At 41.5% G+C, this 16055-nt stretch overlaps 1 protein-coding gene across 10 annotated transcripts in view; it reads right to left on the bottom strand.

The window, feature by feature from the left end:
* The window catches only part of FBRSL1 (fibrosin like 1), a 671310-nt gene that overhangs the window by 357250 nt on the left and 298005 nt on the right, over positions 1–16055 (bottom strand). For all 10 annotated transcript variants that reach the window (XM_019538998.1, XM_019538993.1, XM_019538999.1 and 7 more), the window contains exon 3: positions 687–788. In XM_019538998.1, coding sequence (XP_019394543.1) covers positions 687–788 — 102 coding nt within the window. The remainder of the gene's footprint in view (positions 1–686; positions 789–16055) is intronic.

Below are 16055 nucleotides of genomic sequence, written 5' to 3'. Positions count from 1 at the left end.
AATCTCTCCTAACGGGAAAGGTCCTAATTAGTAAAAAATCATGTTTTAATGAAGGCGAAATGCTAATTGCTAACACAAAAAGCCTTCACATAAAATTATCCCAGCACTGCCATTGATTTCTTGGTGACTCAAAAGCCCATTTGTGTGTTTACACACTAAGGCACCATTTGCTTTTGTTTTATCATAACATTTCACTCAACCTAGCGGTGAATTTCCTGAGAGAAAGACAGCTTCTTACCACCAACCCAAAAAAGCTTCTCCTGTCTCGGAAGTAGGAAGCATAAAAATAGGTAGGCTGGCTTTGCAGCCACCATAATTGCATGCAGGAGCTAAAAACAAAACCAGATGTAAAAAGCTTTCTTAACACAACTTTCCTCCCTTTTTTTTTTTGAATCCCCCTTCCCCCACCACCATCTTGAGCCCTCTTTCCCCTCAGGAATAACAATTCCATTTTGTTTTCCCATCTCTGATCTTTCGCTTATCATATTATTTGCACCATGATTATAGTGTTTGCAAGGCAGCTCAGCCACTTATGCCATAACACTCAATCATGACATAAAAAAAAAAAAAAGTTATTACACAGTGACCTCTGGATGCCAACATTTGTTCAGTGAGATTTATGAAAAGCCATGTCAGCAACGGGAATTGCTGCAATGAAGCAACGCTTGCTTCTGAATGGTACTTACATCACTGAGACGGTCCCTTGAGCTGCTCCGCTGAGAGCTTGTGGCCTCCCTTATGCTGTCTTCCTCACTATTTCTGCCACTTCTGCTCGTAGGGACCTTCATCTGGAGGGAGCAGAGAAAAAAAAGTAAAGTATTTTCAAGCACTGCTGTGCCTCCTGCTTCTTAGGTCATGGAGAGCATTTTCATCTCAATACTTTCACTGCAACTTGGAGAAGTGCTTGAGTGCATGGGGCTTCCCTAAAGATTGTGTTGCCCACTTGCTTCAGTGGGGTTTTTTATTAACATTCAAGGACCAGGTAAATATAGCACTCTCGGAAGGGGAACATGCTGGGCCAATGGCTATGACCCCAGCAATAGTGAGCGAAACATGAAAGGGGTTTCCATCGCAGCAGACTACTAATCAACCTCAGTTCAGACTGGATCATTTCAGTGCTGAAGACTCTTCTAACTACGTTCACTTGTTGTTGTATCGGAATCCCCATCCCCAAATTATTGAGATTCCATTATATATGTTTAAAAGTTCATTGGTGGTCTCACAAAAAAGGAACCAATCTTCTTTCCCCAACAGATTAAAGCCATTCATTTACATGGAATCAAACTTTTCGAGGTCATATTTTTCCTTGAAGTCTGTATGCGGGAAGTTCACATAAGGCCAGTGTTATCTGTCCTAAGAAAGCTCAACACATCCTTGGAAAAAGTGCCAAAGAAAGGTAATCCATGTGGTTGCCATTACCCTGGCAAAATAAAGATGCGGAAGCATGTGAACTATTTTGTTATTCCCATGCTACTATACTCATTTTACACCTGGGAAGCTGAGTCAAAAATAGACTAAGGACTGGATTCTCAAATGGATGTAGGTGCTTCTCCCACTGATTTCAGTGGGATCCAGTACCTAAAAACTATTGAGGAGCTGGGGCTCAGTGACTGGCCAAGGGTCACCCACAAAGTCTACAGCAGGGCAAAAAACCAAACCTGGGTACCCTGGGTCCAAGGCTAATGCCCTAATTACTCAGTCATCCTTCGCTTCCCTTACTCACCCTTCCCTGTCTTACTTAAATGTGAACCCAGGGCACTGAGCACTCCTCAATCTACAGCAGGAATAAATTTAATTCCACAAAGTGCAAAGGGGCATGAGTACAGGACAGACGTGTCAGTCATTGCTACATGCCTGGGATCATTTACTAACAAATTATTCCGCTAATTCCCTTGTGAAATATTGGGCAGGAGGAAGTGTTTGATTTATTAACAGATACTATTTATATCAGTTTGGTTCTATTTAAAATTACACTATTTAAAATACCGTCTTGTACAAATGCTTACTTTTAATGGCAATAAAATCCCCTTGTTCCTCTCACTGCTATTTCACTGCATAATCTTTAATTCAGCAAACTACTGTAAATATTTTACCCATCACTTGAATACAATATTATAGCCACAGAGAGGCAAAATATTAACCTGCTGTAGAGAATAAACTACACTCAGAGACCTCAGAGACCAGAAAAAAATCACTGTGACCATGTAGTCTGTTTTTTTTCCTACATAACACAGGCTGAAATAATTCCTGCTTGGACTAGAGCACATGCATTGAAAAACTTTTCTAGAACTGGTTTAAAAATTCCCACTGATGAGGAATTCACCATCATCCTTGATAAATTGTTCTGATGATTAGTTACCTTCATTGTTTGCACCTTACTTATAGTCTGAATTTGTCTAGTTTTAGCTTATTATAGCTTTGACTACTAGATTGATGATCCTTCTATTATCAAACTCCTGCTCTCCGCAGGTATTTCTAGACAGTAATCAAGTCGACTCTCAACCTTTTCTTTCTTAGGAACACAGGACTGGAGGGGACCTCCGCAACTCCAGAGCCCAGCACTGTAATGGCCTACCGTTCCAACGGCAGAGAAGTCATTGGTTAACATGTTCAGAGGATCTGAGGAAGAGGACCACATCTCAAAGAAGGCAGTGCTCTTCTTCTCCCCTCCCACAAGTCCTTGCCCAAAATGACCTGGGGATAAATTCCTTCCTGGCCCTACATCTGGCCTTTGACTTCACCCTGAGAAGAAGAGCAAGACCCTCTATGTCAGGAACCTATGAGGTTTGCAAGTACTGGCAGAAGCTGCAGCACATCCCATACAAAACTCTTAGCCTTAGCGTTGACCAACGTCTGATGCTTCAGAGGAAGGTGAAAGATCTCTGCAAAAGCCAATAAAGCATTTATAGCAGGGAAACAATTCCTTCCTGGTTCCTACAGGGGACCAACAGATGCCCTGAATATGCAAGAGTTAAATCAAACAGACTGGCTTCCTTAAGTTTTATGTCATAAAGCATAATGTCTTCCAACCCTCTCACCATTCTTTCGGTTCTCTGAACACTCTTCAGTGCATCAGCTTCCTTGAGCTGTGAACACTATAACTGCACACAGTACTCCCACAGTGGTTAAACATCATGGTCAGATATCCCTGCTTGTACTATAGTTTATCTACTTCTACTCAGGATTCCCATGTTTCTACATCCAAGCCAGCAGCATCACACTGATTGGCCAGGTTGTCTCAAGGACTCCCCAGCTCATTTTTTTAATTACCTGCTTATCAGACAAGGACCCCTCACCCCAATACACCTTATTCCTTGAAGTTGGACTTGACATTTGTTTGTACTAAAATGCACACTATTTGCCCGAGTCCAGCCTATTAACCCACTAGATCAGGAAGCTGTCTTTTTGATCATTTACCACTTCCCCCTCTGTGTGAACACACTCACCCTATGATTAGTCCCTATTCGCAATTACAGTTTGAGGCAAACCAGACAGCAAGTTTTTAATCCATTTGGTATATGTCATGATGATTTTATATCATTCTACTTCCTCAATCTACATTCCATAGATGCTCCCCTATTTACTGGCATTTACTTATACCGTCTTTCTATCCTTTAACTCTTTGTTCTTCATCAGTGGATTCCTTTTCCAGTTGTTCTGTTATTTTTACTCAGGGCTGAAGTCAGGCTTCCAGACCTATAATTACCTGGGTTGTCCCATTTACCCTTTTCTAAATATTGGTGCATCTGCTGTCATTCCATTCTTCTGGAACTTCTCCAGTTTTCCACTACTAATTGCAACATCAACTTTAGAAATCAAGAAAGCTCACCGGCTGGCTCTTAAAACTACTGTATATAGCTTATGCAGACATGCCCGTTTTTAAAAACTCTAGCTTTAGCAGCGCCTGCTTAACATCCCTTTTTGTCACTGTTAAAATGGAAAGCATTTTATCATCATCATCACAGAATAGCACTATATCATCTGACTTTTGTGCTCAAATGCAGGAAATACATCGATACATAGAACAGTTCTGTCTTTTCTTCATTATTATAGATAATTCAACCAATTCCCTACAGTAAGGGACCAATATGATTAACTAATATTTCTCATCCCCTGAAAGACTGCTAAATCTGGATTGAGATGATAGCACCTTTGAGATACCTTCAAACAATGCCTAGCCAGCAACAAGTTAAAAAAAAAAGATCCTGCTGCTTACAAACTCTAAACCTTCTTGGGCCCCAATGTTCAAACAAAAAATATAAAGCAAGGGAAAGTCAGCAATAATTTCAAGTTACGGGTTTTACCCAACCTGTTCCCAACAGATCCCAACCTTCTGCTATTTTTCTTGAGGAGAAGGAGGAGGAGAAGTAGGAGTAGTAGCGGAAGTGGTAATGTTAGTAGCAGCAGCAGTGGTAATAGTAGTAGTATATTCTCCTATCACCTGTTTCTTTTCTTCAAAGTTCATTAAAGGGAAACTACACCTACACACACAGAAACAAATTGAGACAATTTGACCTGACAAGGTCTTGCACAGGCAAGCAAATTAGAAGCATCACTGCTGCCATTAACCTTTCCAAGTAAATATCAATTATTAAACTTGCTGCACTACCTCTGTCCCCAGTTTGCTGCTGTGAATTAAGAGGGTCATCAGCCTTTTTGACAGATCTTGTTCATTTACACCTGCTGCCTGCCAGCAGGGGAGCCCACACATCCACAGCCGGAGTGCTGAGCCAAGCTGCCTTAATTCATCAGTAATTACCCTAATGAGCCACATGCAGGACTGAACTAGGAGGACAAGTTGTTCTGCTAAATGGATGCATTGGTTTCATGGGCACTCTCCACAGATCTGGGTATTAGCAAACTGGTCAAATGCTTGTTTCTTGAAGTTGCTCCTGGCTTGACTGCTTGATTTCCAATCAGCTTCTCTGAACGTGTGGCTTCTGGCCATATCCTAAGGATTGAGCCTCTCTCTGAAATCTGCCACCCCTCTTCAAAAGAGCTGGTTACCTATGAAGGATCCTAACATTAAAAGCCCATCTCATCTTTGCACAGGGAACCTAAGTATAACAAAACCAGATAATTGCTCCCCCTATCCCTCACCTCTTTCTCTCTCCCCCTGTTTGGTTGTCTGGTGTATTCTACAACTCTTTCGACAGCAAACAGCAGGAGAACTCTAACATGGACTTTCAACTTCATCATCCAGACCAACAACACTACACCTACACAGTAACTTTGGGAGCTGTCAGCATTAGTACAATACTATGCATTAGTGGAATATCCAACAGAGAAGGATGTAACATGCATTTTACCAATGTACTGCAGTAGCATCATCACCTATTATTACACATTTCAAATGCATGAACAAACAAAAAGAACCTGCATGTTCAAGTGTTAAGGTGGCATGGTTCATGGGGTGGGGCAGCAATCGGGGTGGTTGAGGGGGGGGAGAAATCTGCCCCTCCCCCAGCTCCTGCATGAACACTGCTCTTGAATATTTTTTTTTAAATGACCAATTTCAAGAAATGAAGTTGCCAACATCTTTTTAGGAAAGTTAAACCCAAACAGTACAAGAGGATGAGTATGCTGGATAAATTCTCTCTTCTAAGAGGTAAACTCTGTCCCTATCTAGATCCCAGTTCAACAATATGTTAGTCCTACCGCTTTTAAAAAGCATTGAAGTGCATTGCCAAATTCAGTCGCTACTAAAGTTAGCCAGGTTGTCTGGAAGCTGAATTTATTCCTGCATTGTTTAAATGCAGCTTCTCCTTGATACACAATATATCAAAGAACATGCATGTTGCAATGAAAAGCTGGCAGTTATCACCCCTGGACTTCCCTGCTAGCTATGTTACAATCCTAACCACAGATCACAAACCTAGCTTTTAGACTATAAAGTCTCCTTTCCACCAAACAAGCATCTCAAACCAGAAGCTGATTTGGCAAGGGAAAGTTTAGGTAAAAAGGCACAGGGAGATTCGAAAGGCTGCCAGGCTGCATGCTCCAGGACAACAAAGCTGCATGAAAGCCAAGAGTTATGAACCTCACACCTTTGGACATCATGTAGCATGATTAAATATCATAACTCATTCCAGCAATAACTTCAGCTCTCATTATATTCCATCTCTGCCTTTCTCTGCTGCTGCTTCATTTTATTTATTTATTGCCCTCCAGTCTTTTCCTTGGGGGGAATGTCCACAGACTGCATGGGGTCCTCCCTCTAGAAAAGAGCTTCTTTTTCATTATCACTGCACCAGCTCTCAACCCCTGCTTTTTAATCATAATAGATCAGTCCACTCTCCATTGACTTCAGCTTTTCCGATGTCATAGGAAAGCACATTTTTATTTGGTGCACCTATTTTCAAATCGCAGGCACGCTGCCCCTGCTCATTATTAATAAATACACTCCGATTTATCAGAAGCTCCGCTGGAGTGCCACAGGGAGCCTGGGGCAAAAGGAGACAAATTCTTTTCTTAAGTTGTTCTGAAAGGTGCTGGGCTTACCGACCCTCACCCCCATTAACCTAGCAAAGCTAGTTCGCTCCTACTGGGAGCTCCACAGCTTGCACAGCGGCAAACTCGGACTGATCTTGTGCCATCTCAATATATTTGTTCATTATCTTGCGCACACACAGAAGCATTTGGAAATGTACTCGGGGCACAGGCCAAATTGAATCATCTGCCTTCATTTTCCACACGATCTGAAGCTACAGCTGCTACAACAGGCTGTGGGATTTTTATTTTCCTTCCCTAACCGTTTTTATCTCTCTTAAAGCCACAGCAGTCTGCTTTTAAACCCCTTGTCATTTCTGGTTTTTGTGTTAAGTTTCTCAGAACAGGTTCTACAAACACAATCAAATTTACTGATGCTTTATCGGGAAGAGAGGGGGTGGGCTATATCCCGAAAGCAGCACAGAATGCAGCCCCTGTTGGGGAAAGACATTAATATTCAGAGATGTCTTCTATGGTGGCTCAGATGGGTCTATTGAGCCATTAATCCTCTGGCCTCTTGTCGGTGGACAAGAAGTGGCAGGAATGGCAGCTGCCTACCCCACATACTGGTTAAGACCCTTTACTTAGTACGGGGAACACAGAGGTTTGGTCTACAACCCTCAACACACTTTCCCACATCCAGAAAAGACAGGCGCAGGGAACCCCATACAGCATCACAACTGAGATATGTCCACTAATAAAGCACAGTGTTAACCTGATAGAAAGGCTGGATTCCCTTAAAAGCTCAGAAAAACAGGTGTCTTTTTCAGTTGCGCTGTGCAAAAGGACAACATTCAGGATTGCTTTGCCCCTATCCTGGCAAAATTCAGATGAGTTCTATTTTCTTACTGGCAAAGGCAGCTCCAGGAAAGCCAGGTACACTTTGCAGTCAATGCGCGCCAAAGGGAAAGGTCACATACTAATTTTTAGATCAGTGGCTTTCAAGGCGTTGCCCATTGCTGCTGTTTACATATCTATACCATGCTGGTGATGAATGCACTAAAGGTTAATACAGTCTCCCTTCTAAACAGGGTTGGCAGCATTTGATTTTTATCAGTACAAGATAACAAACGTTCATTTCACAGACCAATGAAAAAAATATTTCCATCATTAATGATCAAAATGCATATAAAGGGGACATAAGAAAAATCATGGCTGATGAAGTGTGTGATGACAGGGGGGAGCATTGTGCTGCCTGCAACTCCCAGAAAACCCAGGGGACTGGGAACAAAGGAAGAGGAAGTGACAAAGCAGACGAGGGACCACTCGATGATAGTCTTACAGTAGTGATGTTTGTTGCGGCAAGTGGTTAAACTGCACTATAATAATACTATATTGTCATTAATAAATTGTCTGTCCCCACACTCCTAATTTCAAGCAATCCTGAAAATGCAAATCAATAAAAATCAAAATAAATGCTTAAAAATAAATGTTGATATTATCTGTTGAAATAATTTAAAAAAATCTAAGTCTGCCAAACCTGCTTATAAATTAGCTTGCCATGGAGAGGCAACCCAGGAAAGAATTTCTTGCAGGTGTTTCAGGCTGCCAAAACTTATTTTGGGTTTCAGACTACTAGCATGGTTGTGAACAGCTGTTCCTTCCAAAAACTTCTTGAGGCTGGGGAGTCCTTAATACAGGGCCTGTCCCCTTCTCAGCATAAAAAATGTTTATCAAACACAAAAGACGATAATGTCTAAACTATACTTTTGGGAAACTTCCTTGCTTGCCATCTCTTCAGTTTGATCGTGAATGCATGGCTAATGTTTTTCTCTGGTAAACTATCAGTAATAGCGACCCTTCTGCACTAAGAGACAACAAACTGTTTTAATAAATATAAATTGACAATTTAATTAAAATATAGTTCAAAAAGTACTATTTGTGGAAGAAACAGTCTGTTAAGGGATTCCACACAAGGCTAGTTCCGTATGTTTTAAGCTGCCAACAATAAGCAGCAGTGATATACACCTCACGGAGCTCTACCGCCAGTGATTAAAGAGCAGGCTGGAATTATAAACGTCTGTTTTCCAGCAGGAAAACAAAATAGTCACCGAGTTGCCTCTGGTTTTAATGCTCGAAACAAAACAAACCATTTGGTTTAAAAAATGTACTTCTTTAAACCTGAAAAGGCCCATGTATCAAAACAAGGTGGAATCAGCTAAACACATTACTTCTGACTTGTTTCCTTGAAAATCCAGCCTTAATGCATTCTAACAAAATTTATCTATCCCAAGCATACCACATAATGAGATCAACTGGGAAAAATATCAGGCTTGTTTGTATATTTTATACTTGCTCTAACTTGGCAGTTTGGAGATTATGTATTCCCCAGGTCCCTCCTTAAATCGTTTCACACGCTGCAATTTGATTTTCTTTGCTTGCCCTTTTCCACAATTTTTTTGATACATTTTATTGAGTTCTGGCTCAGAGGGAAACGTTCCCTTTGAATTAAGGGTGCAATCATTTTTTCTCTAAATAAGGACATATGGCATAGAAAGCAACATTATGGTTCAAGGATTTTATGATTGAAGTAGGACTTGTTTTAAAAAAAACGACAGTACCATCAAGTTAGATTAGACTGGGTTTTCTAATTAGATGGTTTTGCTATGTATCTTGTGATAGGCTATCATAGATATGGCTCATTTTTTTATTGTAACATGTCAATCTTTGTTTACTGTCACAAGGAGGAGGATGGCAATAGTAACGTATTGTGGTATACCAGGGCATTTTTATTCATCTCTCTGTTCAGTCAGGATGGAGACATTATCCAGGACTTAAAAGACAGCACTGGGTTCCAGGCCACTGGGTTCATATCCTGGCTCACTCACTCACACCGGGGCAGGTGACTTAATTTTTACTTTAGTTTGCAAATCTGTACAAGCAGAGCAAAGATTTATTTACTTCACAAAAGTATGAGTGCAGGTATGAGCTTAAATGAATGCTTGCAAAACAACTTGTGATTAGCCGATGCAAGGTGCTATATATAAGCAAATAATGACTGATATCAGTATTCAGAAATATTATTGGGGCAACGTTTATTTTGCAGAAATCAAGCAATGCAAAATTAAGAGATTCTCCTTGTCACTGATTTTAACAGCCTTCTGCACTGTTAACAATAGCACTCCTTATCATTGGTGGTTTGTGTTTGTTTCCATTTTTAATCAGGTTTTCCTTGTTTGTTTTTAAAGGGAAACAAGGTTGGAGGGGGAGGAAATACAGTAGCTATTCATTTTGGTCAGTCTGCTGGCTCTGCGGTCTTTGCCAAGGGAAGTTGTGCGTGCCCTTCCTAAAGTCAGTGCAACACCCTGCACTGAACTCGACTGAGCCGGTCAATAAGAAACACTTGCAGGCCAACTTTTAGATGCGTCTGCAGCAGCAGTGGATTGTAACTCTAGACATTCCCTGGCTCCTAGGCAGGCCTTCCTGGGCTAGCTCGCTCCTTTCTACAGGTATAACTGAAGATGGAGCAGTCCTTTGCCTCCCCTTGTAGCAGCATGACTAGCAGAGTAGCTTAAAGACATAATTGTTAGTAGCAGTTGCCTTTTCTATGCTGGAACCAACTCAAGACGCGGTTGCAAAGATTTTCACAAACTCCTTAATGAAGGCTGGCCCGTGTTGTGGAATAAAGCCTACAACATATTCTTATAATTGGTTATGCCGTCTTTACTGGAAGCTTACTGTAAACGCAGTAGCTGATGCTTATTTTGGAAGCAAGCTGATGCTTAAATGGGCAAAACTGCTTGATTTTACAGCTGCCATCAGACATATATAGCAAGCTGCCCTCTGCATGCCCCCATCTATACTTGGCAGATGGTATTAGACAGCTGGAAAAATCTGGGTTTGACATACATCAGTGGTAAACTGTATCAACGTAGACCAGCTAGTGTGTGTGTACATGTGCAATCACATGTGGGTGTGTTTGCGCATGTGTGCATATTTGCCTTCTGAAGGATAAATAGCTGAGCTCCCAATCATTCCTAGTCCATTTAGTTAAAGTTTATTTCCCACAACAGGTGGCATGCAGAAGATATCTGGTGTTTTCTCTCCTCTCTGTTTGGAGAGCCAGACAACATGACAAAGGAGGCAACTTGTAATTTTGTGGCTCATAGCATAGACAGCAAGCACACGCAACCTGTGGTAGCCCTTGATTTGTTACGAGGGATAATTCATTTGGTCCTGTTGCGAAGACAAACATAAGCAATGGTGAGAAGAAAAAGCAGGATTCTCTGCATTCAGTGAGGCATCTTTGGCTGTGTTAGGTAAAAGAAATTAAAGGAGCCTGCAGCCACAAAGTGACTGAAGAGGCAAGACCTGCAAGCCCAATAACAACACTACTGTAGCTGGAGAGAGGCGAACCTTATAACGACCTGTGCCAAAAAACTGGCTTCTAATAATTACTGCCCCACCTGGGAAATTCAGGCATAAGCCAGATGCCTTACCTACAATTTAATTTAGTGATTGGTCTAAAGGAATAATGGCCAATAAATATTGAGAGAGAGAACAGAGAGCCAGATACTAGGTAAGATTTGTAGCTCTGACTTTCACACTTAGGTGGTTAGGATATGACTTTCAATCATAAAATGCTCCCGTTTACATCCGATGGAAGCAGATATGCTACATGTAGTAAGAACTCTGACAAACATATGTAGTGAAGATGAACAGTATTTTTGAGTTGATACTGTCTGGTCTTTAGGCTGAAGAACACCGGTGCTGCTGGCCCACTGAAACCACAGTTGTAAGGCAAGCAACACGGACTATGACTGAGCCACTGATTGACTGAGCTTCAATTCAGCAAGGCTGAAGATGTGTGAGGCTGGAGCCAATGGAGTAAATTAGGCTGAGTTTACACAATGCTTTTAAACATCATGTAGGAGGCAATCAGAACTGACAGCTTTAACATTGCTGTCATCTACGCATACAGATACCATCTATTAAAGGCTAATATCAACAGCTGTGCTGTTCAAAGCAACTGTAAATTTAATATACATATTAAATTGTCCAGAGCTGCAAGAGATGCTTCATAATAAGTTAGGAAATTCAACCAAGAAAACCATCCTTCAGTTTAGTGGTGCATTTCTCTGTTGGAAATCTCATTCATCACGAAGGAGGAGATGAAGGAAAAAAGCTGAAACCTGTAAAGTACCTTCAGAACAGAAAACAATGAATGAAACCTTGAGGTTGGTATTATCAGATGAGGCAAGAATGTTCAATAAATAATTTTGCTCTGTATTTGGGAAGACGCAGACTGATATACTTACAACACAGGAGGAAAATTAAGTATTTTCCAGTCCATTGGTGGCAAAGGAGGGTTCCAGATAACACTTATTAGGAATAGATATTTCAATAGAAAAAGACAGATAACATGCACCCAAGAGTCCTCAAAGGGTAGGCTGAGGAAATACCTGGCCCACTGATATTATTTTTTAATACATCTCAGAAAACGGTAAAATGTCCAAAGAAGGGAGAAATGCACAAGTCATACCAACAGTTAAAAAAAGGACAAAGGGGATGATGGAGGTAATTATAGGCATGTAAGCCTGACATCAACCCCAGACAAAATAATGGGAGCGATGATATAGGATGCAAAAGATACAAACATAAAGAACATAAGCCAAGATGGCTTTACAGGCAATGGATCTGATTTCATTCCCTGATGAAGTTCTCAGATTGGCTGCTCAAGTTAACCATGTAGAAGTAAAAGAATCCTGTAAGGCTTTTTACTGAATACTGCATGGCATTCTGGTAGAAATATAAGCAACTATATAATGTCAATAAAGCACAGATTAAAAGGTTAAAACTGGCTAACTGACATTGCAAAAAGTAGTTGGCAATAAGGAATCACCACTGACCATGGCTTTTCTAGGACAGTTAACTAGAGATTGGCAGCAGGCCTGAGGTTATTCAACAGTTCCATCAGTAATGTGGAAAAAGATCATTAATCACTGCTGGTAAAAGATGTAGATGACAAATACTGTTGAAGTGGTAAACAGTGATCATCTAGCTGTTGCTTGTCAAGATAAGCCCATTCAAACAAAAGCATTTTAACATGCTAAATTACATAATTATACCTCTTGAACAAGGCATGCAGCCCGTACCTGCCAAATGCATGACTGTACCCTAGAAATCAGCAAAGAAAATATTCAAGGGGTCAAAGGGGACAGAGAACTAAACCTGATCTCCCAGCCTGATACCACGGCAAGGGAGGGGTAATATGAAAAGGGGAGTGGCAAGGAGGAGTAGAGGGGCAGTTTTTTACCTCTGCACACAGCAAGGGTGAGACTGATACAGGTACACTGGCTGCGCCTCCTAGAGTCCAAGTTTTACAAAAAGAAGGTAAAAAATTGGAGAGGGTGCAGAAAAGAGCAACAAAAATGAGTCAAGGGCTAGAAAAAATGCCATATAGGGAGAGACGTAAGAGCTTAACCTGTTTAGTCTATCGGAGGTTTCTTGATTCTAATACGATATCTACGTTTGTTAATGGAAAAGGCATAATGAGAGCTAATAGCAATAGGACAACAAATTTTGACCAGGGAGGATAACTGAGTAATGGAACAAATTGCCATGGTTAAGAGGAACTTCTCCTTTTTGTTGTCTTCGAAGTCCTGGTTGAAGACATGCTACAGCCATATACATGTTACTGGGCTCAGTACAGGTCTAACAAGGTGAAATGTCATGACATATGATCTACAAGAAGTTTGGCTAGGTCCAACAGGCCATTCTAGTCTGAAAACTTTATGGATCTGTGACACTGAACCTGAAGAAAACGTCAAAAAGCTAGAAGGACAGTTCTAAATGTGAGCTTTTGTGTACGGAATTATTGACAAAGATGTTGGAGACATGACCTAGGAAAATGGTGACAAACCTGACGCAAAAAGTAGGATAGATGATTATGGAATCAGAGTCCCCCTACCCCATGGCTAGCTTTAAACAAGGTATAAGGGCATCAACCACACTGTAGCTAAATCAAGACAGGCTGCTGGCAGGCTGCACAAACTTGCCTGGGATCCAGGGGGGTCTGTGGCAGCTGATCCTGCTCTGCTATTTAAAGCCAGCACAGGAATGTCTACATCATCTACAGTCATACCTCTGAATCACAGTGTAGACATACCTCTGCCCCCTGATCCTGAAAACATTTTCACGTGACTGACTCCACGCTCGAGAACAAGTTGCATATGCCTTTGCCAGGCTTGTGCCAAAAGTGTTAGATAAGGAAAGCATCCCCTTGATCAGCCGCTTAATCTCCCCTTGTGGGATAAAGCTGCTCTTTATGATACATTTATAGTACTGTGCCCATTTAGTTTTAAAAGCCCCAAGCATAGGCTTCCACCACCTTTTTTAGATTGTTCTGCAGACTGAAGTACAATGTCACTGTCAGGAGTTCTTTCTGACCTTCTGTCCAAATTCAGTTATCCCATCCGTGTCCATGCTTCATACTATAATACAATCTCTCATGATATTTATACTCTTCTACTATTTTCCTGATCTATGTGCCCCCATACATGCCAAGTATTGCTCAGCCAAGTTGCACACACAGAGTACCTTGTTCCATCTTCCCTTTGAAGCCAATCCCCTCAAATCCCTTGAAGATTATGATGTTCATCTGACTTCCCTTTAATTTATCAATGTATTTTGGATAATACAGTGCCCAGAAATAAATAGAAATAAAGGTTTCTGGTGCGATCCCGCCTGACATGGTCCATATTCCATATTTGTTCTGCTTGGTTATGCAACCCCTCAGGGCACTGGCTTCTTGTCTACAGCCATATTACATTACTGTATTCATGTTTCTCCCTCTCCTTGATTGCGCGCGCTTTGGATTAATTCTCCCTATAAATAATCCTAGAGGGTTGAGTCTTTGCCAAGTTTGCACTAGGTGGTAAGGTCAATGCAGGGCACACACTTGACTAACGGCATCACAATTCATGCTGTACGGGACTGGCAAGGTGCCACACGATGCTGCATCCCCTGTCCCCCTCATCTTCAGCATGAAGGCAGGAGCAACTTTGTTGTAACGACCTTCTCTTTTCCAGTGGCAACAAATGAAAGCTGTAGACAGATCTGAAGAGACTAATTTTGACAGCACCTCTTGCCCCTTCTCGGATGGAGTACACTAACAATAATAAGGGCCACCACCAGAAAAATATCAACGGTTGCTAGAATCCAATATATTCCAGAATTTGCCTATAGTTATGGCTGGTGTTTCTTATACCATGGCGTGGTCAATGCTGATCATTTAATGGCAGCCTTCAAACTCTGTGGGGTGTTTTTTTTTCCCATCCAGTAGTTCACAGCAGCAGACTATTCAGTTATCTTTTAGATATTCACTCAGACATCCTCATGCGTGCCACGTGGTCGGACATGCTGAACATCTGGGAGTCCTGCTCTATTACTAGAATTCCTTGGTATATGCACAAACAACATGCATGTCCCATACTGTGGCCTTTCCTATATGCATTATATAAATGGACAGCCATTTAACTTTTCATTTTAGTTCAACTATATGAGTGGCACATATCAAATCTACCAATAAGATACCAGATCCACTTCCATCAACTTCACACTGGCAGAGGTTCCTGCTTGCACAGATGGGACTCTCCAGGACAGAATGAGGTCGGTCATTTGAACTCTGCCCATCTGTAACCCTCAGAGTATGCGCTCTCCCCAGGCTCCCCGGGAGTCCCTTCAGTATTTTGCTCTCCTGAATCCCCAGCTTCCTACACCCTGAAAGCCACTCTCAGGTCCTTGGCTTCAGGGCAGAGTTAAGAAAAAAATACCTTCCTCAGCGCAGCCTAATTAGGAATCATCCCGCATTTCCCCAAAGGGCTCTAAAACCTGCTAAAAGTGCTGGGGATCTCAGGAGATTTGCCCCGTCTCCCTGACTGCAAACTGAAGGCAAACCTTAAAAATTACTCCCTCGAATCTGCATGTACGTGCCTCAGAAGCATTAGGAAACACTGAGAGCAGCTTTGCTGTCTGCTTGTTGATTGGAAATTGTGTTCACTCATTACAATCAGTCAAAACATTAAAGTGTTGCTGGAGGAAACTTCCAGCAAAGCTGCAGGTCCCACTTCCCTACTACATATTTGGTGATCAGGAGAAAATGCATTAGAGGGACCATCAGAACCAAAGTTTGCTCCGAAAGGAAACATATAGACAATTTCCCCCCGGATACCTGGGGGATAAACTGTTTACCTTTCAGCATCCTGAAGAAGAGGAGAAAAAATCATAAGAATAATTAAAGCCAAAGCAGTTCAGGTGATGTCCCTTGATAATTTTCTGCCCTGAATAACCAAAAAGGGTGACAATTATTTCGGTTAATTATCATGGTGTTTTTCTTTGAGATTAACATTCAGAGCCAAGGACTAGAAAATAGATCTTCAGAAGTCAGCACTGTGATTAGGACAAGCAGAGAGCTCTGTGGAATAGTTGTTTGTCACTTAATATATACAAGGGACACAGTGAATTATCCAAAGACATAATGAAGTAAACAGAACGGGGAAGGCTTCATGGAGGGAGCCTGGGATTCTGCCGTTCAAAGAGAAGGGCTTTGTGTTCAGCTCTATACA

The sequence above is a fragment of the Crocodylus porosus genome, unplaced genomic scaffold (assembly GCF_001723895.1).
Source record: "Crocodylus porosus isolate Cpor-Errol unplaced genomic scaffold, CroPor_comp1, whole genome shotgun sequence".
NCBI classification, from domain to species: domain Eukaryota; kingdom Metazoa; phylum Chordata; order Crocodylia; family Crocodylidae; genus Crocodylus; species Crocodylus porosus.
This window is presented reverse-complemented; position numbering and strand designations above follow the sequence as displayed.